The sequence below is a fragment of the Mastigoproctus giganteus genome, chromosome 7, assembly GCF_048544385.1.
Source record: "Mastigoproctus giganteus isolate SK-2022 chromosome 7, ASM4854438v1, whole genome shotgun sequence".
Classification (NCBI taxonomy): Eukaryota; Metazoa; Arthropoda; class Arachnida; order Uropygi; family Thelyphonidae; genus Mastigoproctus; species Mastigoproctus giganteus.
The window spans coordinates 105,857,896-105,885,450 of record NC_143581.1 but is presented as its reverse complement, the minus strand read 5'-3'; the positions used below and the strand labels follow the sequence as shown (position 1 = coordinate 105,885,450).

Below are 27,555 nucleotides of genomic sequence, written 5' to 3'. Positions count from 1 at the left end.
TCATCTATGGTTTCAGCATTGTGTCTGGGGGGGGGGGTATATATCTGCAATATCAGTGTGAGCAAATTTAAATTGGCATGACGCAATTAGCCCTTCGAATTTAGTGGAATGGCTTTTGTAAAAGTACGTGTGGTGTTTTATAGAAGAGGCCCACCACCTTCCCTTTTGTCCTGTTGGGAGCAGAGAATCACGTTATAGCCAGCCGACAATGCATATGGAAAATCCTCTCATTCCAAGCAAGGTTTCTGTTATGCAGAGTCAAAATTGTGTGACAGTAAAAGCTCTAATACAGTTTCAAGCTTGTTATGGGCATTCTGATAGAATATTGACAGGCTATTATGTTTGGGGATCTTCCTTAGTACCCTCTGGTGTCATTTTCTGTCTGTTCTGGAGGTTTCTTTGAAATATCCTAACAGAAATTGTGTATTGGCTTCCATCTATGATTTCGGTACTGAGTCAGCTAGTAGAGCTGACTAAGACCCTGAATGTGACCGTGGCATGTTTGGCTGTGCATCTGAAGTCTGGCGGGAGGTGAGGATTGAAAGTAGGGCCTGATGAGGAGCCCTCGAGGTCAAGTGGATGGCTGACACAAGATTTTGTATTGGGTTCTGTTGCAGTCTAATCTGAAAGATGAATAGGAAGACCATTTTGTGGGTAGTTGTTATACACCAACAGATATGTTAAAATTATATATTATGCCATTTTTAATTGCTCAGAGGTTGTGTGTGGAGCCAATCGTAAAATGAATAGGCTTTTGCTAGTGGGTTGTTGTGGTCGACATGTGCTGCGTTGCCACTAGTCTGGAGCCAAGTAGTTCGGGCCGTCCCAGTTATATGTGATCGTCTCGATCTCTTGTTTCTTTGTGTCTGCGGTACTGTCCTTGCCTCTTGGGTTTTGCGATTTTCCTTCGTTGCGTTTCCTCTGGATATGTGAGGGGATGGCCCAGCGACAACCTCAGCCCAGTATGAGGGCCAAGGTCAGTATGACGTTGAGTTTCTGTCGGAGTTTCCTGATAGTTTTTAATAACAGAATCGGGATGAACGGTAATCGTCATCATGAATCTATCCAAGACTTGATTTGGTGTGTCGAGTTGGTGAGGTGTGCGTGTTCGTCCTGCTGAAGGGAGAGAGAGAGAGAACTAGGGGATTTTCACTTACAACGTTACTTTCATCATTTGATTTTTCATAGGTTTCTTTTTGATTCCGCATTGGGTTCTTTGTCAGTGCAGAAGTCTGATTATATGCAGTTACATCACCCTCCTTATGTGTCATCCCATCACCCTGTTTAACTGGGATTAGTGGGGCTGCCGCTGTAGCTGAGTGGTAAGTTTTTGTTCATTTCATTGGTGGGCATAGAAGAGGCGAACGGGAGTCCTCCACATTGACTAGGCTTCGAATAGATACAATTCATAGTAATGCACTTAAGTTCTTCAAGCTGGCTCTTCAGATGAGATACTTCTTGCAGGATCTCTGTTTTTCGGGAACTGGTTTTCAGTGAAGAGGTCAGCGACACATTCAAAAATTCTTTCATTCTTGCCTAACGTGATTCTTACATTATCTGTTTGTAGGGCTGTGATAGTTCTCGTGTGCTCAGTGATGATGTCTGTAAGGCTTCTACTTATTAACTCGTTGGTGATTACTTGGTCAGTATTGACCATCGGGCTTTCAGGCATAATAATGGTCCTTGAGGGTGTCACAGACATTCTCTCAGATATGCCAGACAAGCTGTACTTGCTACCTGGGAGTATAAAACGCTGGTGGAACTGATATTCGGGTGACACTCAAGACAAGTGGACCCAATTTCGGCGAAGTCCAGACGGTCTGTGACAGTCAAATCCTCTGCTTGCACCTTCACGATGGTGTGACTGTTATTAATCCTGGGTATAACCTCCATGCACAAGTACATGGTAGGTGACCACCCAGGTGGGAACCAACATAAGCAGGGATCGAGGTGTGGCGCCCACACCACATGGAGGAACGCCACCCCTCTATGTTACCAGGCAGTACTAGGTGGTAGATGACTCACATCAACCGGTGAAATACCACCACTTTGCATATTGGAAACTTGAAGTGGTGGAATCCATGTTTAGTCTCTAGAGCTAAGTTCCGGTCAACCCTTCCCTATCTCTTCCATCATGCAGTATGATTGATGACGTTTGAGGTTATGATGAACGTCGTGGCGAGATCAAATATTCCTTACATTTCGAGGGTACAGCGCTAAAACGGTGTTCGCAGGCCGGCCGCTAGTTAGAACACCGGACCGAACCTATTGGTAACTCTCTAGGAGGCTTCCGGATCAGCTAGTGTATAATCTTGCTACCTCTACTCTGCCAGATAGTGACTGGAGGGAGTCCGAGTAGTGTGTATGCGGGGAGCATTGTCGAGGCCACGTTATGTCAAGGATCTGGGTATATTCTTACCACGTGTACGCCATATCCAAAAATTTCATTACTTCATACAGCATGTCCCACCCACTTTTTCTTACTATTGAATACACCATGAATTTTCAAACTAATAGAGCAAGCTTATCTGCGAAAAGATCTAAACCTCCCAAGGACTTCCTAATTCATTTCACAAATATACGTGGTCTCAATTGTAATCTCAACGATGTCCATTTCCACTTGCAGTCTGCCAAACCCCATGTACTTTTTCTGACAGAATCTCAGTTATCTGTTGATTCAACTACTGCTCATCTCAGATGCCCAAATTATTCACTGTATGATTCCTTTCGCCTCAAAGGTGGTACTTGTGCATATTCCCTGTCAGAGACTTGGCAATTTGGAATCTCCTCTCTTTGATCTTCTCTGGCTTAAAATCTCTCTACCTCATTGCGTCAAATTCATCTGTTGTCTCTACTGTTCTCCCAACTCCACTAATCACTTGGAGCTCTTTGACTTCCTCTCTTTGCAACTTGACTTTCTCCAGTCGAACTTTCCTAACAGTGAGGTAATTTTCCTTGGTGATTTTAATGTTCACAACTCCAGCTGGCTTCCGTTTTCTAGTCACACCGACCCAGCAGGTCGAAATGCTGAGGCTTTTGCAATTACTAATGACCTAGCACAGATTGTTCATTTACCTACGAGAATACCGGACATCCTAATCATACAGCCAATACGCTTGATTTTTTTCTCAAAAACAACCCTTCTAAGTACACGGTCGAAGAGAGAGGTCCTTTAGGCACTTCAGATCACAATTTGGTGATTGTCTCTTCCAATGGAACCTTTATCTCATGGCTATTCCCAACCTCGTGTTGTTTGGCCTTACAAGAATGCAAAATGGGATGACCTGCGAGACCTTCTTTTCTTCTTTTCCTTGGTCGGATTACTGTTTCAAAACTTCTGATGTTAACGTTTGCTCAGATCGTGTTAGTGAAATTATTCTTGCAGGAATGGAATCCTTTATCCCACACTCCACTTTAAAATCTCGTCCTTTATATAAACCTTGGTTTTCCAATAAATATGGTAAGGCTGTTCAAAAGAAGAATGTTGGATATCGTAATTGGCTTGTTTCTAATTCTTCAGTTTCATTTTCTGCCTACACCAAAGCTCGCAAAAATTGTAAAGCAGTTATTAATCAGTCCAAACTAGAGTTTGAACAGCCTAAGAGCAGAAAACTTGCTTCTTGCCCTAATGATAGCCGAGCATTCTGGTCTCTTACCAAAGCTATTGGCCGTAACTTTTGCCAATCTCTGCTCCCACCACTGTCCAAACCAGATGGTTCTGTTGTCACTTCAGCCAAGGATAAAGCTGACCTGCTAGCATCCCATTTTTCTTCCAGCTCATGTATTAATGATCTTGGTAAAACACCTCCCACCATTCCCAACACACTCCATTCAATGCCTCCAGTGGTGTTCCGTCAAAAGGATGCCAGAAGGATTTTGACGAATCTTGATGCTAAGAAAACTCCAGATCCTGATGGTATTTCTCCACTTATTCTCAAAATCTGTGCTCCTGAACTTACTCCTATTCTTTGCCGCCTTTTTTCACTTTCTTATTCCAAAGGTTGTTTTCCTTCTGCTTGGAAATTTGCTCATATTCAGCCAGTTCCTAAAAAGGGTGACAAATCCCTCCCATCCAATTATCGTCCCATTGCAATTACTTCTACTGTTTCTAAATTAATGGAGAAATCAATTAACCTCCAACTCTTAAACTACCTAGAAACCTTTCGTCTGATCAACGATCGCCAGTATGGATTCCGTCAGTGTCGATCTACTTGTGATATTCTGGCTTATGTTACCCATTTATGGACTAATTCAATGGAAATGTTCCGTGAAACACAAGTAGTTGCTCTTGACATCTGAAAGGCTTTTGATCGTGTTTGGCATAAAGGTCTTCTAAACAAGCTTCCATCTTATGGTTTGCCAACTGTTTTTAGTAATTGGTTATCCAGTTTTCTCTCTGATCGCTCACTGAGGGTGATGATAGATGGCTCTCTGTCTTCTAACTTCTCCACTAATGCCGGTGTCCCCCAAGGTTCAGTTCTTTCCTCCACTCTTTTCCTCTTGTATATCCGTGACGTTCTTCCATTTACTGGAAATCCTATCCATTGTTTTGCTGATGATAGCACATTGCATTCAACTTTCCATTTTGAGAAACCTTGTCCTGCTCAATTAGCTTCAACTTCTTTAAAATCTGCTACCAATTCCTTAAATGCCGATCTTCAGGTAATTCTCCAGTTGGGTAAAGACAACTTAGTTGATTTCAACCCTTCTAAAACTCAGTCTTGTCTTATATCTCGCAAAAAGGATTCTTCTGCTCCTATGCTTATCTTTAGTGATACTTCGATTTCTAGCCAAAATTATATATCTCTTTTGGGGATTACCCTGACTTCTAATATCTCTTGGCACAAGCACATTACAAATATTGCTTCCTCTGCATCTAAAAAACTTTGTTTTCTGTTTCGCTCTTGGCGTTACTTTTCTTCCAAACAGCTGCTCACTCTGTATAAATCGCATATCCGCCCTGCCATGGAATATTGTTTCCACATCTTGGGTGGTGCCCCTAAAACCTCTCTCAGGCTTCTTGATTCCATTCAGAAGAGGGCAGTTAGGTTAATTAATGATTCATCTCTAACAGAGTCTCGCTTTCTCATAGACGTACTGTTTCTGCTGCATGTCTCTTTTACAGATACTTCCATGGGCACTGTTCTTCTGAATTGGCTTCTATAATTCCCGCTCTCTCTTTCAAATCAGTCCGAACACGTGCCGCCACCAGCCAGCATCCATTTACTGTCCAACTTGAAACCCACAGAACCAACTTTTCATCTTCTTCATTTATTCATTCAACTGCCGTTTTCTGGAACAACCTTCCTTCATACGTATTTCCTGAAAATTACAATCTACAGAAGTTCAAGTCCAGTGTCAACAAATATCTTCTTTCGTCTTCTCAACCTGCAACCCAAACACGGTACTAAGTACTATAGATTCTACTACCTCTCGTGTTTGGGGTTCACATAAAAAATAAATAAATAAATAATAGTTTTTGTGCTGGATCCATTACAAGATATCTCGTTTCCGTTTCGTTAGTAACACAGTCATGAGGAGGTTCGGCAGGCGATAATGACGTCAGCGATGGGGATATATCGTGGTCAATGGCTAGGATGCTGCCGTCTACTTTCCATGGTTTTTCAGTTTCATTCGCTCTTTCTGTTACAAAAATCACATATCCCCATCTTCCGTCGTTCTTTATTCAGTTTCCATAACACTATGTTGAAGCTGACTTCAAAAGTATTGAAGGTGCTGGTTGAAGTGGAGCAGAAGTGGGATTGGCCAACAGAACTTTTCTTCTAGTATATAAATCAGAACCAAATTGTTGTAGGATTTCGAGGTGTGAAACAGATTCTACTAGATGTTTTACATTGCCAGGTGAGAAGGTTGTTTATCCGGGCTTGTGGGGATTTCCGTAGATCAGTGTACAAAGGGCAGTGATAGAGCAGGTGATTCCAGTCCTCCAGTTGGAGACAAAAGCAAGAATCTATCACTATTCTGAACTGGAAGAGGTTGGAGTTAAAAGTGCCAAGTGCAGTTATGATAAATGTGGTGTTAAAGGTTTGGATAGAACCATAGGGAATGTTTCTTGTTGGCAGTAAAGGAGACATCTGGTATCAATTTATATGTAGTTCTGCCTTTAAAAGTTGTCTCCCAACGATATTGCCAAATTTTTATTAATTCTGACCAAATCCGGGCGTTTTCAGCTTTGGTGTCTGCAAGAATATCATTCTGTTCGTAGAATTCCATCGAGGTTTAATATTTTTGGAAGTAACCGAAGGCACGATGTAAAATATGCAAGTCCAGAGGTAGTACTCCAGCAATGACTTGCAGGGTATCAGTTGAGAGTGTCCTGCAGGCGTGGAGCATTGTATGAATCGTGGATCTTTGGGCTCCGGGTGGCAAGTGTTATAGCAATCAAGCGATCCTCTTCAGTGATTTCTAGAGCGTTTTTCTCAAGGCTACAGTTTTGTTCATATGTAAAAGTTTTTTTACATTCCCATTAAGTAATAGTAAACTTAGTATTACGAAGTAATACTAAGTATTGTAATACTTAGTATTGTAAGTTTCTGAAAGGAAACCACCTTTCTTTTTTCCTTTAAACTAACGTACTAACTTTTATACTGCTTGGTCACTCTAGCGGCACTGCTCCTGCCTCCCCGTGGAGGGGCCGGTAACCTGGGAGAATAAATTCACTCTCTTCCAAGGATGAAAGGAGCAAAGATGGATAACAATGTGTTTCCACATTTAGAATCATCGAGTTCAAGACCACCTACAAATGACAATGAAAATGACTTCTCTCAACTGAAGAGGTTGAAAACAAACCCTCAAGAGGAGATACCAACATTCCTCCTACTTCACTCTCACTCAGACCAGCCCCTGAGTAAACTATCCCATTCCTTGTGCAGAAATGCATTGAGTGTGCTGCAGATTCACCAAAATCATTTAGGCGACTGCAATCTGGGGATCTTCTAGTAGAGACCATGAAATCCCAGCATTCTGCAAAGTTGGCGGAAAACCAATATAAGCTACTCCCCATGCCACCCTAAACTGCTCAAAGGGAGTAATCTCCAAATGGGATTTATTTACGGTATTAGAGGAGGATATCGTCAAAGAGCTAGTTGAACACAGAGTCATCCAAGCAAGGACGATCATGGTATTATGCTCCAACTAGGAGCATAATCCTCACTTTTACGCACAACCGTCAAAGCAGGATGTCTCCATTGCTGTGTCCGTCCTTATATCCCAAAACCCATCAGGTGCTATAAGTGCCAAAAATACGGACACTTCCAAACTGCATGTCAAGGTGAGGCAATATGTCCTAATTGTGGATCAGAGGTACACAATCAATCTGAATGCACTGCTACCACTTCTCATTGCCCAAACTGTAAGGATAATCACCCGGCTTTCTCCAAAAGATGTGATTTATGGAAGCAAGAAAAAAAGAAAAAAAAAATCCAAAAATATAAAGTGGAGAACAAAGTCACATGTTTAGAGACGAGAAGACAATAAAAACAGAGCCAAAGCATACATATGCCACAGCTGCTTAACAATTTCAGTCCATAGCTATTCAAACATGATTTAGTTCCTCCAAATATATCCATCGCTAATTGGGCACGTTCCATACTCTCTACTTCCAAACAGTGTCCAATGCAATAGAAAACGGAAAATCCGGTAACACCCAATTACCATTCCAGCCGATGTTCCTCCAACATCAAAACCAAAAGTGACAGAAACCACAAAACAGCAACTATCGATTTCAACCGGAATTATTCTATTGATCATTTTGATCAATAGAATAATTCCGGTGACGAAATTTTTGAACTTCATGCAACCGATGAAATGGACACGAAGTGTCCTTTCTTTCCTAAGAAAGAAAAAGCAAAAATAGGTAGATACAAACAAGCTTCAACTGAAAATCAGTTAGAAACAAAAACAACTAACAAAACCGCTTGATGGACAGAATACTTCAATAGAATTGTAGTAGCTTTCGAAACACAAAAGATTATTTATATGATCTCATCGAACGCTACGATCCAGCAGGCATATCCCTTCAGGAAACTTATTTAAATTCACATGTGCGTCCTACCATTAAAAATTACACTATTTTCAGACGAGGCAGGAGTGACTCCAGCTTGTGGAGGGGTGGCGGTTCCTACTAGAAACAACTTTACATCCAAACATATTGCTCTTCAAACTTCTTTTGAAGTAGTGGCAGTGCTCGCTGTAATTAGGTCTACTCTTAGTGTGCTTACACGTAGAACGCAAATAGCCGCTTACCGGAAACCAGCAGCAACATAAAGCGGAAACTTCTCATAGGCTATGAACTCATAGAAAGTAGTTGACCAATGCAACTTCTGGTATGCGATGGGGGTAAAGTTTTGCACTGGTCAGCTGCTTTCTATTGTGTTCATAGCCAGTGAGAAGCTTTACCTGCAAGTCGCTACTGGTTCCAGGTAAGCGGTTACCTCCGCTCTACTTGTTAGCATCCATGCCATGGGTACTTACACGTACTGGTCAACTGCTTTCTATGTGTTCATACCGAGAAGTTGCACTGGTCAACTGTTTTCTATGTGTTCATAGTCAGTGAGCAGCTTCCGCTTTTATGTCGCTGCTGGTTTCCGTTTGGGCGTTCTACGTGTAAGCACCCTTACAATAGCATTTATATATATTCGTCCTAATTTCTCATTCTCTTCAGATGACCTAGAAAATCTAATAGACCAGATACCACAACCGTTCTGCTTGCTCGGAGACTTCAATGCACATGATCCTTTGTGGGGATCACCAACAATTGACAAGAAAGGTAAATCAATAGAATCACTTCTTGATGTTTGGCAACTTACCCTTCTGAACAATGGCAAGCCTACCTATATAACCCCAGGGGCTGACATCTGGTGAGTATGGGCTTGGCAAACCCAGAGTCCTGAGCTGGATATCATAATTCTTTTCTTTCTTGTTTGCTTTCTTGGTGATTTTCTTCTACTTCTCTCTCTCTCTCTCTCTTAGGGTAACGTGGGACTCTCTCTCTCTCTCTCTCTCTCTCTCTCTCTCTCTCTCTCTCTCTCTCTCTCTCTCTCTCTCTCTCTCTCTCTTAGGGTAACGTGGGATTTTTTTTTTTTTTTTTTTTTGCTGGTGCAGCATAAGCCCCTCAGGCTTCCTCGCACCATATGGCTAATAACAATAATAATTTTTCTACAGGATCCATGAGTGCAATAGATCTTTCAATCGGTTCTCCCTCCATATGTATACCAATACGAAGTGGTCTGTTCTTGAAATTCCAACGAGTAGGGATCATCTACCGATCCTCTGCAAGCTGCCAACCCTGGTAAACTTCCCTTCACTGCGTCGCTCCACTTGGAAATTCATAGGGCACACTAGAACAAATATACTTCTCATATCCAATTTAATTATGAAATAGTCCAATCACAGCCCATAGATAATATCACAGAACACGCAAGTAATCAAATATTGCAAGCTGCCACTTCTACAATACCAAAGATCTTTGCAGGGGAAGCGCAAACACAGTAATCGCTGGTGGAATCAAAATTATACACATGCTAAACAGGAAAAACATAAAGCATGAAGCTTGTTTCACAAATTACCCACAACTAGTAACTTAATTACCTTTAAAAGGCTGAAAGCCAGGTTCCACCAAATAAGACGAAAAGCAAAGAAAGATGCCTGGATTAGCTTTTCCTCTTGTACAAACAAGGACACGGACAGCAGAATCATTTTTCAGCAAATAGATATATTAGAGAAAGGTCAATGATTAGGAAGCCTCGGATTAAAGAAGACACTTTTAAACATATTGGAACAGAGAAGAACTGCGAAAGCCCAGTTCGAAAGAATACAAGGAAACGAAGAGTATCAAGAACTTAGCAAAGTCATCAAGCGCTGTTTAAGCTAGGACAAACAGGACAATCGAAAGTGTAAAGAAATCGAATATCACAACAAACGAAACAACACCAAAAAGATATATGATGTAATTAAGCTCTTAAGACAAAACTTCAGACCAAAACTTAATGTAATTAAGGACTCAAACGGGGAAATTTTAACGGAGGAGAATACAATCAAATGAAGGTGGAAAGAATACTGTGAGCAGCTCTTCCGAGCACCTGCTTGGCACTAATGATCTGCCACGCCCTTTTCAAGAGTGTGATTATGAACCAGTACCATTGAAGGAAGAAGTCGAAAAAGCCATCAGAGAACTAACGTGTGGAAAGTCACCTGGAATTGATGAAATCCCTGCGGAATTGATTAAAGCTACAGGTGTGAAGAGCGCCGAGTTTTTTTTAATAAAATGATTGTAAAAATTTGGGAAACGGGAAGGTGGCCATCAGATTGGAAGAAATCAATTTTAATCCCTTTACCAAAAAAAGGAGATCTGAAAATTTGCTCAAATTACAGGACTGTTAGCCTACTTTCTCACGCTAGCAAGATTCTTCTTAAAATCTTATTAAACAGAATCTCAAGAAAACTTGGAGAAGAAATGCCAGAAGAGCAAGCAGGTTTCAGAAGGGGCAAAGGAACTGATTATTGAAAAATGCAAAGAATTCAATGTTCCAGTCGTTTTGTGTTTTATAGATTATGCAAAAGCATTTGATTGTGTTCAACATGAGAAACTATGGGAAACGATGACTATTATGGGTTTCCCAATCCACATAATTCAGCTGATTAAGCTACGCCTCCGTAGCCGAGTGGTTAAGAGCGGGAGTGTAGTAGCACACGCTCCTTGAGTAGACCTGGGTTCAGGCCCCTGACTGCTAAATGCGGTCGATCTGCCAACCGGCACTGGACCAGCGTGGCAGATTATGGTCCATCTCCCTCAACATGAATTATTGAGGAGGCCTCCATTCTGCAGTTTTACCAGGAACAGGAAGGAACTGTGAGAATGAACATGGGAAACACGGACATTTTCACAATAGGTAACGGTGTCAGGCAGGGCTGTATTTTGTCACTTCACCTTTTTAATCTTTACGCCGAAGATATCATGCATGAAGCTTTGGAAGATTTAGAGACTGGCATCAAAATTGGAGGACTGAAGATAAACAACCTTCGTTATGCAAATGATACTGTGCTAATTTGTAATTCTAAGGATCATCTTAAAGAAACTCTGAGGAGAGTACGTGAAGCAAGTAAGAAAAAAGAATTGTTTCTGAATGTGTGTAAAAAAAAAAATTATGATGATTGGTGATAATCTCGGTTCCGGTAAAGTGAATGTTAATGGGCAAGATATCGAAGAAGTTCATGAATTTGATTATTTACGGTCAAGAATAAATAAAAATAGTGACTGCTCAAACGATGTAAAGAGACGACAGGCAATTGCTAAAACGTTGGTCGCTGATCTGATTAAATTATGGAGAGATCATAATCCTCCTCTAAAGACGAAACCGAGAATCATTGGTTCGTTAATTTTTCCAGTTGCCACTTATGGATGTGAAGGATGGAATCTGAAAAGAGTTGACAGGAAGAAAATTGAGGCATTTGAAATGTGCTGTTACAGGAGAATACTGCGTATTGCTTACTTGGATCGAAGAAGAAATGAGTGGGTATTGAATAAAATTGACAGGCCTAAAATTCTTCTTCACAGCATCAACAAAAGAAAACTCTTTTTTTTTTTGGTCATATATAAGATGGGAAAACTTTCTATTGAAGGATATAATGGAAGGAAAAACCGAGTTAAGGAGGTGCAGAGGAAGACATTCGACTAGGTGGAAGGATGGGATCAGTGAACTTCTGGGCATGACACTTTGCGATGCTGCTCGTATACCATACGATCGATGCAGTTGGAGGAATTTGTTGGTGTGCACAACAGCTCCTCAGGGAACTATGTGATTGGAAGAAGAAGAAGGAACAATTCCCCAGGAGCTCACATCTGGTTAGTATGGGCTTGGCAAACCCAGGGTTCTGAGCTGGATATCATCATTCTTCTCTTTCTTGGTGATTCCTCTCTCTCTCTCAGGGTAACTCTGGAATTTTTTTTTTTTTTTTTTTGGCAGGTGCAGCATAAGCCCCAGTCTTCCTTCAACCATATGGCTAATAATAATAATAATAATAAATTCAATCAATTAGCGATTTAACATTTCAGCTGTAATGTGTTGATTAACAATTTCAGGAATATATACACTGGTGTACAAAATTTAAGGACTAACACTATTTCTGAAGGTTACAACCACAAAATCAAACGAAACAGCCTGTAGCGATTTGCATAACTGTGACCATTCAGTTGAAAGCTGATGCACATGCAAAAATTTGAATCGTGATGAGAGGGCTCACATAAACAGATAAAGAGTGAGCACGATTGTTACAGACGTTCGATTGGTTTGATACAGTGCTACAGACAACGAAATGGCTAGTAGACGACATTTGGATGATATTACCTGGAGTCGAATAATTGGGAAGCTCGAGGAAGGTCGAAGTTCGAGGAGTGCGGCTGCAGAGTTCAGTTTCGCCCATAGCATCGTCTCACGTGCGTGGTCTTCCTTAACAATGACAGGTACAGCTGTTTGAAAGACCAGTGGTGGTCATCCACGAAAAACAATGCCCAATGATGACCGCTATATATTCCTACAGGCCAAGAGGGACCGACACCAGACAGCGGGATCCATTACAAACCAGCTGCACAGGACGCAAGATATCGCCGTTTACTGTGGCCAGGCGACTCCACAAAGGTGGATTGTTTGCACGACGGCCAGTACGCTGTGTCCCTTTAACACCTGCCCATCGGAGACACCGTTTACAGTGGTGCATCGAACACAAGGACTGGACAGCAGCGCAATGGGGTAAGGTACTCTTTACTGATGGGAGTAGATTCAGGTTCAGCAGCCATTCTGGATGTCAGCTAATCTGGCGAGAGGTTGGCATATGGTATCATCACTGAAAGGGGCCGACCGGGCTAGCCGAGTGGGTAAAGTACCTGCCCGGCAACCCAAAGGTCGCGGGTTCGATTCTCGCCCCGGGCTTGGATCACTGTACTGCAAAAACCTTTGGAGGTGCAATATGGCCACAGAAGCCGATGCGCCAACAACTACCAAATCAAAAAAAAAATCACTGAAAGGGATCGATATGGCGGTCGAGGTGTTCTCGTCTGGGCAAGCGTTATCTTAGATGGATGGATGTACACAACTCCAGATACTGAAAGGCGGTACTGTAACCGGTGCATGCTACTAAACTGAGGTAATACTTCACCATGTGCATCTGTTCCGAGGTGCCATTGGCTCCGAGTTCGTGTTTATGGATGTAACGCTACCTCCCATCGCACTGCAGCTGTTGATATGCTTTTGGAAAGTGAGAATATTGTTCGTATGGACTAGCCTGCCCATTCCTTTGATCTAAATCCCATCGAACATATATGGGTCGCTCTGGAGAGACGCCTAGCGGCACGTTCACATCCACCAAAAAATGTTCACCAGCTGAAGATGGCACTGACAGACGAATGGACTGTTAGCATTAGCAAATGCCCATGATGCATGGGCATTACAAATTTACAAACGCCCCTGACCTTTCCACATCCTCTGTATTTGGTGGTGACGGGCTCGAACCCCAGTCTAATCAAGAAGCGTGTGCTATGCACTGCTGCTCCTTCCCACCTGGCTATGGAGGTGCCTATGCATCCTTACATCTGAGTAAATACTGCATAGCATCATAGATCTATTTACTGTCCAGAATGTAACTTTGAAGGGATCAGACAGGTGACCAATGAGGTGATCACAATATCACGTGACATCAAAAAGAAGGAAAAGGAACGCTAAAGGACAACTAACGAGAAATTTACTTATGGGTACAGCAGAGTACAGTGGGAAATTTACTTATGGGCACAGTGTTAAGGAGTATGGTTAAATATATAAATTTCCTGCTTTTTTTTTTTTTTTTTTTTGTAAATCCTTTGTTTTACAGAGCTGTTTGTTGTCTGAGTCTGAAGGGGTACCCATAAGTAAATTTCTCACTGACTGCTGATTGCTGCCTTAATACCAGAGAGCCATCCCATAATTGATGGCTATAGAGAATGTACCCATAAATAAATTTCTCGTAAGAGATGGCCATAGAGCCGACAGTGCAGGCGAGGAGCAGAGGAGAGAAAGCAATTGTCCTTTCCTCTGCTTCCATAATTCCAGACTTCATTGTCCCGCTTTGAAGAACAAGTAACAATTATGCTGGTTATTCGGGATCACAATGTCACGTGACATTGTGATCCCGAAGTGGGCTTAGAAGAGGCGAACTCCCGTTCGCCTCTTCTATACCCACCAATGAAATGAACAAAAACTTACCACTCAGCTACAGCGGCAGCCCCACTAATCCCAGTCAAACAGGGTGATGGGATGACACATAAGGAGGGTGGTGTAACTGCATACAATCAGACTTCCGCACTGACAAAGAACCCAACGCGGAATCAAAAAGAAACCTATGAAAAATCAAATGATGAAAGTAACGTTGTAAGTGAAAATCCCCTAGCTCTCTCTCCCTACAGCAGGACGAACATGCACACCTCACCAACTCGACACACCAAATCAAGTCTTGGATAGATTCATGATGATGCCTACCATTCATCCCGATTCTGTTATTAAAAACTATCAGGAAACTCCGACAGAAACTCAACGTCATACTGACCTTGGCCCTCATACTGGGCTGAGGTTGTCGCTGGGCCATCCCCTCACATATCCAGAGGAAACGCAACGAAGGAAAATCGCAAAACCCAAGAGGCAAGGACAGTACCGCAGACACAAAGAAACAAGAGATCGAGACGATCACATATAACTGGGACGGCCCGAACTACTTGGCTCCAGACTAGTGGCAACGCAGCACATGTCGACCACAACAACCCACTAGCAAAAGCCTATTCATTTTACGATTGGCTCCACACACAACCTCTGAGCAATTAAAAATGGCATAATATATAATTTTAACATATCTGTTGGTGTATAACAACTACCCACAAAATGGTCTTCCTATTCATCTTTCAGATTAGACTGCAACAGAACCCAATACAAAATCTTGTGTCAGCCATCCACTTGACCTCGAGGGCTCCTCATCAGGCCCTACTTTCAATCCTCACCTCCCGCCAGACTTCAGATGCACAGCCAAACATGCCACGGTCACATTCAGGGTCTTAGTCAGCCCTACTAGCTGACTCAGTACCGAAATCATAGATGGAAGCCAATACACAATTTCTGTTAGCATATTTCAAAGAAACCTCCAGAACAGACAGAAAATGACACATAGAGGGTACTAAGGAAGATCCCCAAACATAATAGCCTGTCAATATTCTATCAGAATGCCCATAACAAGCTTGAAACTGTATTAGAGCTTTTATTGTCACACAATTTTGACTCTGCATAACAGAAACCTTGCTTGGAATGAAGAGGATTTTCCATATGCATTGTCGGCTGGCTATAACGTGATTCTCTGCTCCCAACAGGACAAAAGGGAAGGTGGTAGGCCTCTTCTATAAAACACCACACGTACCTTTACAAAAGCCATTCCACTAAATTCGAAGGGCTAATTGCGTCATGCCAATTTAAATCTGCTCACACTGATATTGCAGATATATACCCCCCCCCCCCAGACACAATGCTGAAACCATAGATGAGATGACTAATTGGCTCATTCATGGGCTTCATCACTCGGTAAGGCATGTTATCGGTGGAGACTTCAACTTTTCCCCTCAACTTCTTCATCTTCAGTCCAGAATGCTAAATAACATTTACCCATTAGGAATCCATTTAATTAATAATCTCCCGACCAGGAATGACCACCATCTTGATTTTGTGATGTCATCAAGAAACTGTGAACTTGATTCTACAGCAGAAACAGCCTTTCAATCTGATCACATGCCTATTTTAATTAACTTACATTTTCCGACTCAAAACTACAACGTCTCGACTCGGGTACAACTGAAGTAATAACGAGCCCAAAATTACTCAACATTAATAAATGTCTAGAAGCAGCCACTGAAATTCCTTGGCATGCACTTCAGCAATGTGATAATCAACTTGCCTTAGATCTCTTAACTCGCTGGCTCGTAACAATTTCTAATTATGTAGCCTCAAAGAAAATGAGGATCTCTGAACGTAGGACAGGAAATTTACTTATGGGTACAGTGGAGCCTGGTGTTACTGAGTACAGTTAAAAAAATAAATGTCCTGCTTGCTTTTTTTTTGTAAATCCTCTGTTTTACTGAGCCATTTGCTGTTCAGTCTGGAGACGGTACCCATAAGTAAAGTTCTTGCTAAGTGAGTTCTGACTGTTGCCGTAATACCGGACTACACTGTCCCTTTAAGTTACAGCCGTAGAGAGAGAGAGTGTGAGAGTGTGCACCCTTCTTCTTCATCCTTCTAGGTCTTCCTTTCGTTTTCCTTCTAGGGGGGGGGTGTCCATTTTATTGCTTTTTAGGTAGTGTCTCTTCCTCCCATTCTAATAACATGTCCATACCATTATAATCTTTTTTGTTCTATTTTGTGTGTACTCATAAATAAATTTCTCATAAGAGACAGCCGTAGAGCCAAAAGTGCAGGCAAGGAGCAGAACGGGAAAGCAGTTGTCTCCCATGAAACATACAAGTGAAGAGAAGAGGGATGAGAGGCAGTGAGTATAGTTTATGGCATTGACCGGTCACTTTCGAGAAATTTACTTATGAGTACACCCTTCAGATTGTATAGCAAATGGCTCCGTAATATATAGGATTTACAAAAAAATTAGGACATTTATTTATTAATCAGCTCTATGGGAAATTTACTAATGGGTACAGCGGAGTCTGGTCGTATGGAGTACGGGTTTTGGCATGTGTATATGTATATTGTATATGTATATATAATCCTGTCGGCAGTGGCATCCAGGCTTACGCCTATCTCCATCTGTATTCGAAAACAAAACTTTTCGCGTATAAATGGCCAGAATGTGTAAAGAATATGTGTGTGTGTGTAAATTGTAGTGTAATATATAATAGGCAGGCAACTCTGACACCAGGGAACAACCACCACATGGGCAGATGCCTCCCAGTGCCCATCCCTGGCACAAGGAGCCGGGCCCGGCTCCACTATCAATGTCTGTGCATTAAAAACATCAAAAATCCGGCACACTACCAGTGAAGTGTAAGACTGGTAGGTGCCAGCAAATCCAGCTGTCAGGCTGCCCACACCTGAGAGCACACAGAAAAAAAAAAAAAAAAAAAAACTCCTCAGGACTGCTGCAACAAAATTCCTCACTGACAATTCTGTCAGTGCTCACAGGGAGAAAAAAAAAAAAAAAAAAAGCTCGCAGACAGTTCCAGTGAGGGGGAAAAAATAATAAATAAAAAAAAAAAATTGTTTGCAATAAAACTAGCTCTAGATAAAATGAACAACCACCATATTAAGCAATCTCTGATAGTGATCTGATGAAATCGCTGCCATTCAATCTACATGTTCCCTCTCACATCCCATTCTTAAAGAGATCCAATCTATATTATTTCACCAAATAGCCAACCACCAGAAAGTTACCTTCTGCTGGATTGCTGGTCATGTCAACATCCCAGGTAATGAACGTACAGATAATGCTGCTAAACATCCTGACACTGCATTTTCCTCTCAACTGAAAGTGCCTTACACTGACTATAAATCCATTACAGCATGTAAGAAACAATGGTCCCAACTCTGGCAAACTCAAATCAATAATAAGTTACTGCAGATAAAAAAAGGGCCATAGCTGTTGGCATCTAGTTTCAGGAGAAGTAGATGAAGAAGAAGAAGAAGAAGTAATTCTGACAAGCCTCCGCATTGATTATTCCCATCCGACTCTTCTGTTTTTGCTTATAGGAGAGAATCCTCTTCAGTGTTTCTTTTGCTAGTTGCAGCTAACAATAAAACATATTCTCGTGGAATATCTCCAACATTCCAACTATCTAAAAATCCAGCTTTAGCACATTTCTTGGAAATTATGCAAATTTCCAAGAACTATTTATCTATTTAAAATGCATAAATTTGTATAATAGTCTCTGATTATATTAACATGTGAAATTAGTGATAAATAAATCACAAACAGGCACAATTTGGTTCAAGAGGCCCTTGAGGCAAAAAAAAACAAATACAACAACCAACCTGTGTGATTGTAAATTTAGAGCTACCTATTTACCATAATTAAAATTTAGAATTCCCTAACCATTCACTCAATAATACCTTTGTATTGTTTGAATAAGATTCAAACAATATAAAGGTGACTAGGACTATAAAGCTACTTATAGTATATGATTTAATGTCAATATGATTTAATATGACAATTAAGTCAATAAAATGGCAATTTTTAATGTTTTATTTTAAAACAATTTTGAAGAACTTATCCATTTCTTGCATCTGAAAATTCTTTGATTGGCACAAGGATACTCTTGTCAAGTTTTTTTTTTTTTTTTTTTTTTATAATTTCTTAATAGTTTCATTTTATAATTCTCTTAGCATTTCTTCAATGGCTTAAATCTATGTCTGTTATATAACAAATTTTATTATTTAGTGTTTTACTATATTATATCTCTAATGTTATATTTATATTTAGTGTTTTAATTTAGATTTTATTTACAGTGTTCTGTAGTTGGTCTTTATTTATTGCATTTTTCTGTCCCATATGTTTTATGTGGAGTTTAATCCCCAATTTTTGTGATAATAAATAAATAAAAACATTCACCTCTAAATTTCGTTTCATTTTCCTTTTCTTCATATTCATTTCAGTAATATTGCTTTTCTCCATTTTTCTTTTTCCTTTTATCCATTGCCTTTTCTTCATTTTTATTTCAGTAACAGTGACCTCCTATAATACGGAAAGATACGTTTTAACTAATTAAAAGTTATTCATTCATTATTTTATTTTATTTTTTTAACGTAGCTGCCAGAAATGTCAGGTTTATTTATGCAACCTCTTGCAACCATACTTCAGTGCAAAGAAAAATTTAAAAAATAATAATAAAATAAAGATGGTTCTGCCATTGTTTTATAAAAAAAGAAAAAAGAGGAATAGGAAAAATGCACTTGTTGGCATTCTGCTCCACTTATATATTAATTCACAGGGCCTTCTTGCCCTGTGCATTCTCAAAACTTCTATAAGATTTTCTGTTTGTGATTATGATTACAGTATATAACCCTGGGGGCTCACATCTGGTGAATATGGGCTTGGCACACCCAGGGTCCTGAGCTGGATACCATCATTCTTCTCTTTCTTGGTGATTTCCTTCTACTTTTGTCTCTCTCTCTCTCTCTCTCTCTCTCTCTCTCTCTCTCTCTCTCTCTCTCTCTCTCTGTCTCTCTCTCTTAGGGTAACTTGGGAATTTTTTTTTTTGGCTGGTGCAGCATAAGCCTCAGGCTTCCTTTCACCATATAGCTAATAATAATAATAATAAGGAGATGCTCTGAGCCCACTGTGGTTCTGTCTAGCACTCAACCTGCTATCCACCATGCTTAATGGCAGCAAGTATGGATATAACCTCAAAGAAGGAAGACAGAACCTGTACACCCTCACCCACCTGATGTACATGGATGACATCAAGCTCTACGCAGAAAATGAGAAGCAACTCAAGCAACTACTCCGGATCACCGAAGAATTCAGCAAGGACATCAGGATGGAATTTGGTCTAGACAAATGCAAGACCCACACACTGCACCAGGGAAAATTAGTTGGCCGAAACTACCAGCTGCTGACGGGTAAAGAGATCGAAGCTATGACAGAAGGAGAGACCTACCTAGGGATGATGCAGGCTCAGCAGTTAGAGCACAAGGAAATCAAGAAGTGCCTGATCGAAAAATATCATCAGAGACTCAGAGCCTGCTGAAAGCAAAATTGAACGGAGGGAACACAGTTAAAGCCATAAACACCTATGCAGCTCCAGTACTAACTTACACTTTCGGGGTCAGATTGGAATAACACCGAGCTAGAAGATATCATGTGAAAGACAAGGACAATGATGACCAAGAGCTGCCAACACCACCCGAAGTCAGCAGTGGGGAGACTAACAATAGCTCGCAAAGAGGAAGGTAGTGGCCTGATAGACTTGATAGAGCAACAGAAAACAGCGATAGTTAATCTGAAGGATTACTTCGAGAACAACGCAGCACCACTCCACCAGGCCATAAGGAAGATAGATAAGTGGTATACCCCCACTCAACCTAAGCGAGGAACCCCTCCCGCCAAGACAGCTCAAGAAACGAACTTAGAAAGATGGACAAAGAAGACACTCCATGGCAGACACTACAGTGACCAACATCAAGATTACATTGATACCATTGCTTCCAATGCATGGCTCACAAGCGGGACGCTCTTCCCTGAGACCGAAGGATTCATGTTGGCCATCCAAGACCAGGTAATATAATACATCAGAAGATAGCGAGGAAATACCAGTTGACCAAAGAAAGTGTACCATACTACAAGTATGAACCCTAGGCAGTACTAGAGACCCGAATCCACAAGCCGTACTGGGACCACGCAATAATAACGGATAAGACCATCCCACACAACAGACCGGACATAATCCTTGTGGACAAAATGGAAAAGACTACCTACCTGATTGACATAGCGGTGCCCAAAACTAGCAATGTCCAGAAAACCCATGAGGAAAAAATTAGGAAGTACACGAACCTGAGACATGAGGTCAAGGAGATGTGGCATATGCAAGAAGTATCGATCATCGTGTCAACGACTAGCATGGTTCCAAAGACTCTACATAGCAGCCTAGCAGCAATAGGTCTCCCAGAGAACACCTACAAGGAACTCCAGAAAGTCACAATCCTGAACACCTGTAGGATAGTCAGAGATTTCCTTGACCAACAGTAACACCAGAAATTACAACCACTCTGTGTACTTGGTAGTAGTACCCGTCATGGAGTGGAATCCCCCAATTAGGGAGAAATAATAATATACGAGCAACAATAATATTATTAATATAATAATAATAATGGGGGTTAAAAATCAGGAAGTACACAAACCTAAGACAGGAGATCAAAGAGATGTGTCATATTCAACAAGTAAAGACCATCCCAATCATCATGTCAACCACAGATATGGTTCCAAAGACTCTACATAACAATCTAGCAGCAATAGATCTCCCAGCAAACACCTACAAGGAATTCCAGAAAGTCGCAATCCTGAACATCTGTAGGATTGTCAGAGAGTTCCTCGCTCAACAGTAACATCAGACATAACAACAACCACCCTGTGTACTTGGTAGCAATACTCGTCACGAGGTGGAACCCCCAATCAGGGAGAAATAATATAAGAGCAGCAATAATAATAATATCAGATACATCATTCATTAACTTTGTAGTAATAAAAGATGCGCCTTAATGTGCCTTAACAATTCTGCTAAGGACACGAAATTAGCCAAAGCTCGAAAGGAGCATAACCAACAACTGTTTGTATTGCAGTGTTCTCATCTTAGCATTTCTTCAATGGCTTAAATCTTTGCTGAAGAGTATCTGGTTATTTATTTTTCTTATAGTGGAATGGAGCTGTTATGAAGATTTTAAACCTCTAGCAGGTTCTCAAGAAATTTCTGACATCCAGAAACTTGAAGTTACTATCCCTGATCTCACCCAAGGCACCACTTACTTTGTTCGAGTAGCTGCGGGAAATTCCACAGGTTACAGCACGTACTGTTGTGCAGCTCCACTTTCAGCAACCCCATCAAGTAAGTACATTTTAAATTAAATGTACAGTTTTTAGTTAATTTTCTGTTTATGCCCTGGTTTATACATAAGGTCAGTGGAATTTACATACATATCTAGAGATCTGAAAAGCTTTGTTTTTATTTTTTAGATTTTGCTTTCTGATTTGCATAAATTTCTTAATTATCGGATGAACTGGATCTTATATTGTTTTATGTGAATTCCATTTCAACAGCATCAGTTAAGAAATGTGTCTTTTCAAAGATGCATTTTTAATGGTTCTGAATCTTCAAAACCATTTTGAGGATGTCAATTTTGATTAATTTTATTCACATTGCTGCCATCATCTTGCATTCTTCCAGAATATTTCTGTCTTGGAATGAGATATCCCACTAGGGTTGCTAACTGTCTGTAAATTTACAATATTTGAAGATTAAATGCACAAGGCATAATATCATATGGGTTTAAATTATAATATTGGTGTAGATACACCATAAATTAAACTATGTACGTAGTGTTAAATCATTTTTAACTATATCGCATATTGTGGCTACCTTTCACACACTACTTACATTGTTTAATTTATGGGTAAACTATGGTGTATATACACCTGTATTAGTGCCTCCATAGCCAGATGAGCAGGAGCGGCAGTGCGTAGCACATGCTTCTTGATTAGACAGTGATTCGAGCCCGTGACCACCAAATATGGAGGATGCGGACAGGTCAGGGAATGACCACCGCATATCCCCGGAGCAATATGGCCTTAGTTGCTAATGCTGCTAAAAACCAAATAACATAACACCTGTATTATATAGTTAATTTAAACCCATATCATATTATGCCTTGTGCATTCAATCTACAAATATTGTATCATTCTGTACACCATTTGGCATCTCTCCTATTGTGGAACCACTTTGAAAATGTGATGGCATGTTTGCATTATTTAGGTACCTGCCCACCCACCCACTGATGATAAGCCAACAGCTTTGAAGTGGTGACGTCTGGGTGTCTTCTCTACTATAGAAGCATTACTTATTCGAAGTAGTGCAATACCTGATATCTTGTTGAAGGTAGAGATACAATTAAAAACAATATGAGATACAATTAAAAATTATGCCTTTCACACTACATACGTAGTTTAATTTATGGGTAAACTATGGTGTATCTACTCTGATATTATATGCTGTAAATTTACGTACAGTATGTAAAAAGATCTAATATTTGAAGGAGAATTCTAATTAATTGGAAGAGGGGATCTATGTGATTGTTCATCATTTTGAGATAATTAATTAATTGAGACTACATTTTATATCATGTGGTAGATTTAAGTAATTTTTTATTGAACTACTACAATTTGAATGTTTGAAACACCTCAGTGCCAAACACTCAAAACAATTCTGGCTTCTAGTACAGAATTCTATCTTCATTATTCAATGTTCATTGCATCTATATGCTAGGAATGATTGCAAACTTCTCTATTGTAAACATCACTATTCTGGTTATTTTGAGAGATATAATCTCCTGCACTAAGAAACACATGGAGACATAGCTAATTTAATTTTTTTTTATAATGCTTTATGCAATCCCCTAATTTACAAGGCACCTTATCGGCAGTGCATTTCCATGCTCCTTTCAAAGACGCCTGACAACACACATTATTTAAAATCAATTCTGAAAAAAAAAAAAGAGTGTGACAGATTTCGCCCTTTATCAAAAGTGCTTAAACTGATTAATGATTTTAAGTTGGATCCATTCATAATTTAACAATGGATTTAATTAGAGATTATTAAAAGGCAACAAGTCAATGATTTTATGAAGTTCCTCTTTTTTAATCATTTCTGCAGAGTTTCACTTTATTACTCTGTTAATCGAAATGTCTGTTATATAAGAAATTTTATATAGTATGAATCAGAGCTGTAATACTCAATATGTTCTACGTTGATAATAATATTAGTAAATTAATAAGAGGAGTTTACCTCAATATAGTACGTGGAACACTTCCGTATGATACCCTCCAGAAATTAAAACGGAAAAAACGAAAAAATCGACAACTTACCGGTACATTAAAGTAAAATATAAATAATTAAATAATCAATTTAACACAATTCAAAAACAATTAAAATTCAAATTAACGCAATTAAAAGAATCTAACGAAAATATTCAAAACGATTTTCCTTCCTGAAGCTGACAATGCTTTTCGACCGCCTGTCGTGATCACAGGAATGAAAATTACCGAATCAGGCTAAACCTGCAACTTAAATAGTGATTATATGTCTTCGCGCATGCGCGTAAAGGTCCACGCATCGGAGATCAAATATGGCCGCCGAACATTAACAGAATTCTCGTGTAATTTAATTTCAACGGTTTCTGCAATTAATAGTCGCGTATAATTACGTTGAACGTTAAGTATTTTGGCCTCGTTAAATAAAAAAGTATGTTTTTCGTTAATGGCATGAAAGGCTAATTCTGACGCTGCTGAACGAGAAGCACGAACTGAGGCTTCGTGTTGATTTACACGAATATTAAGAGAAAACCGCGTCGAACCCTGGTAAGACGAGTCGCAATCACCGCAAGAAATGTTGTATACTAGATCATTAATTTGTGTTGCGAACTCGGAAAGAACCGAGCGATTGTTCAGTATAGTGTGTAACTTCCGTATAGGCCTAGTTATAATTTTAAATTCGGTATCTTTAAAGAATCTGTTAAGTTGTTTGTGCCACTGTTCAACATATGGGACAGAAATAAAGTATTTTTTTATATTACTATTGTTGATTGGTGTAGTATTTTTTATCCTATCCTTAGCTTGTACCCTAATTCGATTTATTGTGTTAATGGGATAACCCCTGTTCAAGAATCTGCTAGTTAATATTTGTATTTCTGAATCCAAAGCAGAATCCGTCGTTGAATATTTATAGGCATTTAGAAATTGATTAAAGATAATCGATCTTTTGTAGGTGAACGGGTGGTAGCTATTATAATGAAGAAGCATACCGGTGTTTGTGGGTTTTCGATAGATGCTAAATTGTATTTTGTTCGAGTAACGGGTAAGCGTGAAATTTAGAAAGTTTAATGACTTAGTATCCGTATCTTCCCTTTCCAATGTAAATTTGAGTCTAGAATGAATATTATTAAACGAATGTAAAATGTCTTGGATAGTACTACTATCAGTAATAACTAGAACATCGTCTAAATACCTCCCATAGTATGTGATACGGGGACGAAAAGGTGTCAAATGTATCTGCTCAATCGTTGAGAGATAGATCTCTGACATTAAGCCACTCAGGCTCAAACCCATTGGTAATCCAAAAATTTGTTTGTACACCTTGTCTCGAAAGGTGATGTAGTTAGCCTCAGCTAATAGTTTAATTAAGTGAAAAATTTCCTTAATGGGCAGCTTCGTATAATTAATCGGTGTCGAGATTTTATTTAACATATCCCAAATAATATCTAATGTGTATTCAACGTTTACATTCGTATATAATGAGGTAACATCTAATGAGAATAAATTGTCATTGTCGCCGAGTCTACAGTCTTTAAGATTATTAAATAATGTATCGTAATTCTTAATTCCAAATTGTATAACCTGTCTAAAAGGTTTTATAATATTATATACATGTGTGGCTAAGGCTGAAAATGCCGAGTTCTTGTAGGAAACAGTAGGTCGAATCGGAAATCCAGGCTTGTGTAATTTTACCTGACCAAAAAGTGCAGGAATATTGTATGTTCTGGACTTCAATTCCTTCAACTGAACCATAGTAATGTAGTCGTTTTTACGATATGTGGTTAACGTTTTATTGTATTGATTTACCAAATTGGTAAACAGTGCCGGGTCCACTTCACGATAAGTGGAGGTATCAGACACAACTGAATCTAACTTATTAATATAATCATGTTTATCTAGTATTACCACTGTATCTCCTTTATCTGCCCTCTGTATAATAATGTCCTTATTTTCTCGAAGTTCTCGTAAAGCTGAACTGTCATGTGTATTCAATTTAGGAAGTCGCGTTTCTTTTATGTTATTTACTACTTGGTTAACTTGTTGAATAAATACATCTTTTTGTGGAACACTACGAAGTCCAAATTCAATATCAATTACGCATTGTTTTTTTGGCAGCTTTCGAGGTGGTAAATTATAATTTAATTCTTTGGATAAAAGTGAAATCTGGTCCTGCGATAGTGTACACGAGGAAAGATTTGTAACCTGTTGATATGTTGGTTCGTTGGATACTGGGTGAGGGGGTGTTCGTGAACTAGCCGACATATTCTGTGGTAGTGCGTTATGTGTCTGTGGGGGGGATGTCACCCAACTCGTGTGAACTTGGTCGCAAGCTCGCGACAATGTGTTAGAATTCGCATGAACGTGTCTTGAACTATTCGATAATGTTTGCAACTTATTAACGTGTCTGTTTTTTATTTCTGAGGCTTGTGCTTCCCGTCGCAAATCTATGGAGGTCTTCAATACAGACCAATCGTTCGGATGTAGATAATTTTTTAATTTATCGCGAAGCTTCCTAACCTGGGAAAGGTATTTTTATTTATCCGAATATCGAGATTTTAAGGCAAGCTTAACAATATTACGCGATGTCGCCAGTGATAGTTGTTTTATGCCTGAAATTTTTTGATTTAAATTCACCCTGGCAAACTTCGGAACGATGTTGTTTTGAAGGCAATATTTTAGGAAAGAAATATGGTAATTTTGGGCCGAGTACCTTAGTGTAGATTTAATGTAATTTTGTACCAAGCCATTCAAAAAATCTCCCATAATTGTGTGTATCGATTGTATACTACTGGAGAGACAGGAAGTGAATGAAATAGTCAATAAGAGTTTGAAAATTAATTAGATAGTATGAACAATAGTAATCAACAATATTAACAATAGTAATCAATAGTTGAACAATAGTAATCAACAATAGTAATCAACAACAATAGAATCAACAATAGTAATATCAAAAAATACTTTATTTCTGTCCCATATGTTGAACAGTGGCACAAACAACTTAACAGATTCTTTAAAGATACCGAATTTAAAATTATAGCTAGGCCTATACGGAAGTTACACACTATACTGAACAATCGCTCGGTTCTTTCCGAGTTCGCAACACAAATTAATGATCTAGTATACAACATTTCTTGCGGTGATTGCGACTCGTCTTACCAGGGTTCGACGCGGTTTTCTCTTAATATTCGTGTAAATCAACACGAAGCCTCAGTTCGTGCTTCTCGTTCAGCAGCGTCAGAATTAGCCTTTCATGCCATTAACGAAAAACATACTTTTTTATTTAACGAGGCCAAAATACTTAACGTTCAACGTAATTATACGCGACTATTAATTGCAGAAACCGTTGAAATTAAATTACACGAGAATTCTGTTAATGTTCGGCGGCCATATTTGATCTCCGATGCGTGGACCTTTACGCGCATGCGCGAAGACATATAATCACTATTTAAGTTGCAGGTTTAGCCTGATTCGGTAATTTTCATTCCTGTGATCACGACAGGCGGTCGAAAAGCATTGTCAGCTTCAGGAAGGAAAATCGTTTTGAATATTTTCGTTAGATTCTTTTAATTGCGTTAATTTGAATTTTAATTGTTTTTGAATTGTGTTAAATTGATTATTTAATTATTTATATTTTACTTTAATTATTTACATTTTACTTTAATGTACCGGTAAGTTGTCGATTTTTTCGTTTTTTCCGTTTTAATTTCTGGAGGGTATCATACGGAAGTGTTCCACGTACTATATTGAGGTAAACTCCTCTTATTAATTTACTAATAAGAAATTTTATTATTTAGAGTTTCACTATTTTATATCTCCTGATTTTGCTTTCGCCTTTATATTGAGCTTTATAATGTAAATTTTATTTACAGTGTTCTGCATTTACTGACTTTATGTATTATCTTTTTCTGTCTCGTACATCTTATATAAGCTTTAATCCCATTTAGTATGATAATG

The 27,555-nt window shown here is 39.4% G+C and overlaps 1 protein-coding gene across 1 annotated transcript in view; it reads left to right on the top strand.

The window, feature by feature from the left end:
- Positions 1 to 27,555, top strand: part of LOC150083126 (ankyrin repeat and fibronectin type-III domain-containing protein 1-like) — a 558,629-nt gene that overhangs the window by 338,533 nt on the left and 192,541 nt on the right. Inside the window, exon 15 of the mRNA XM_090378398.1 lies at positions 21,434 to 21,622. Coding sequence (XP_090234524.1) covers positions 21,434 to 21,622 — 189 coding nt within the window. The remainder of the gene's footprint in view (positions 1 to 21,433; positions 21,623 to 27,555) is intronic.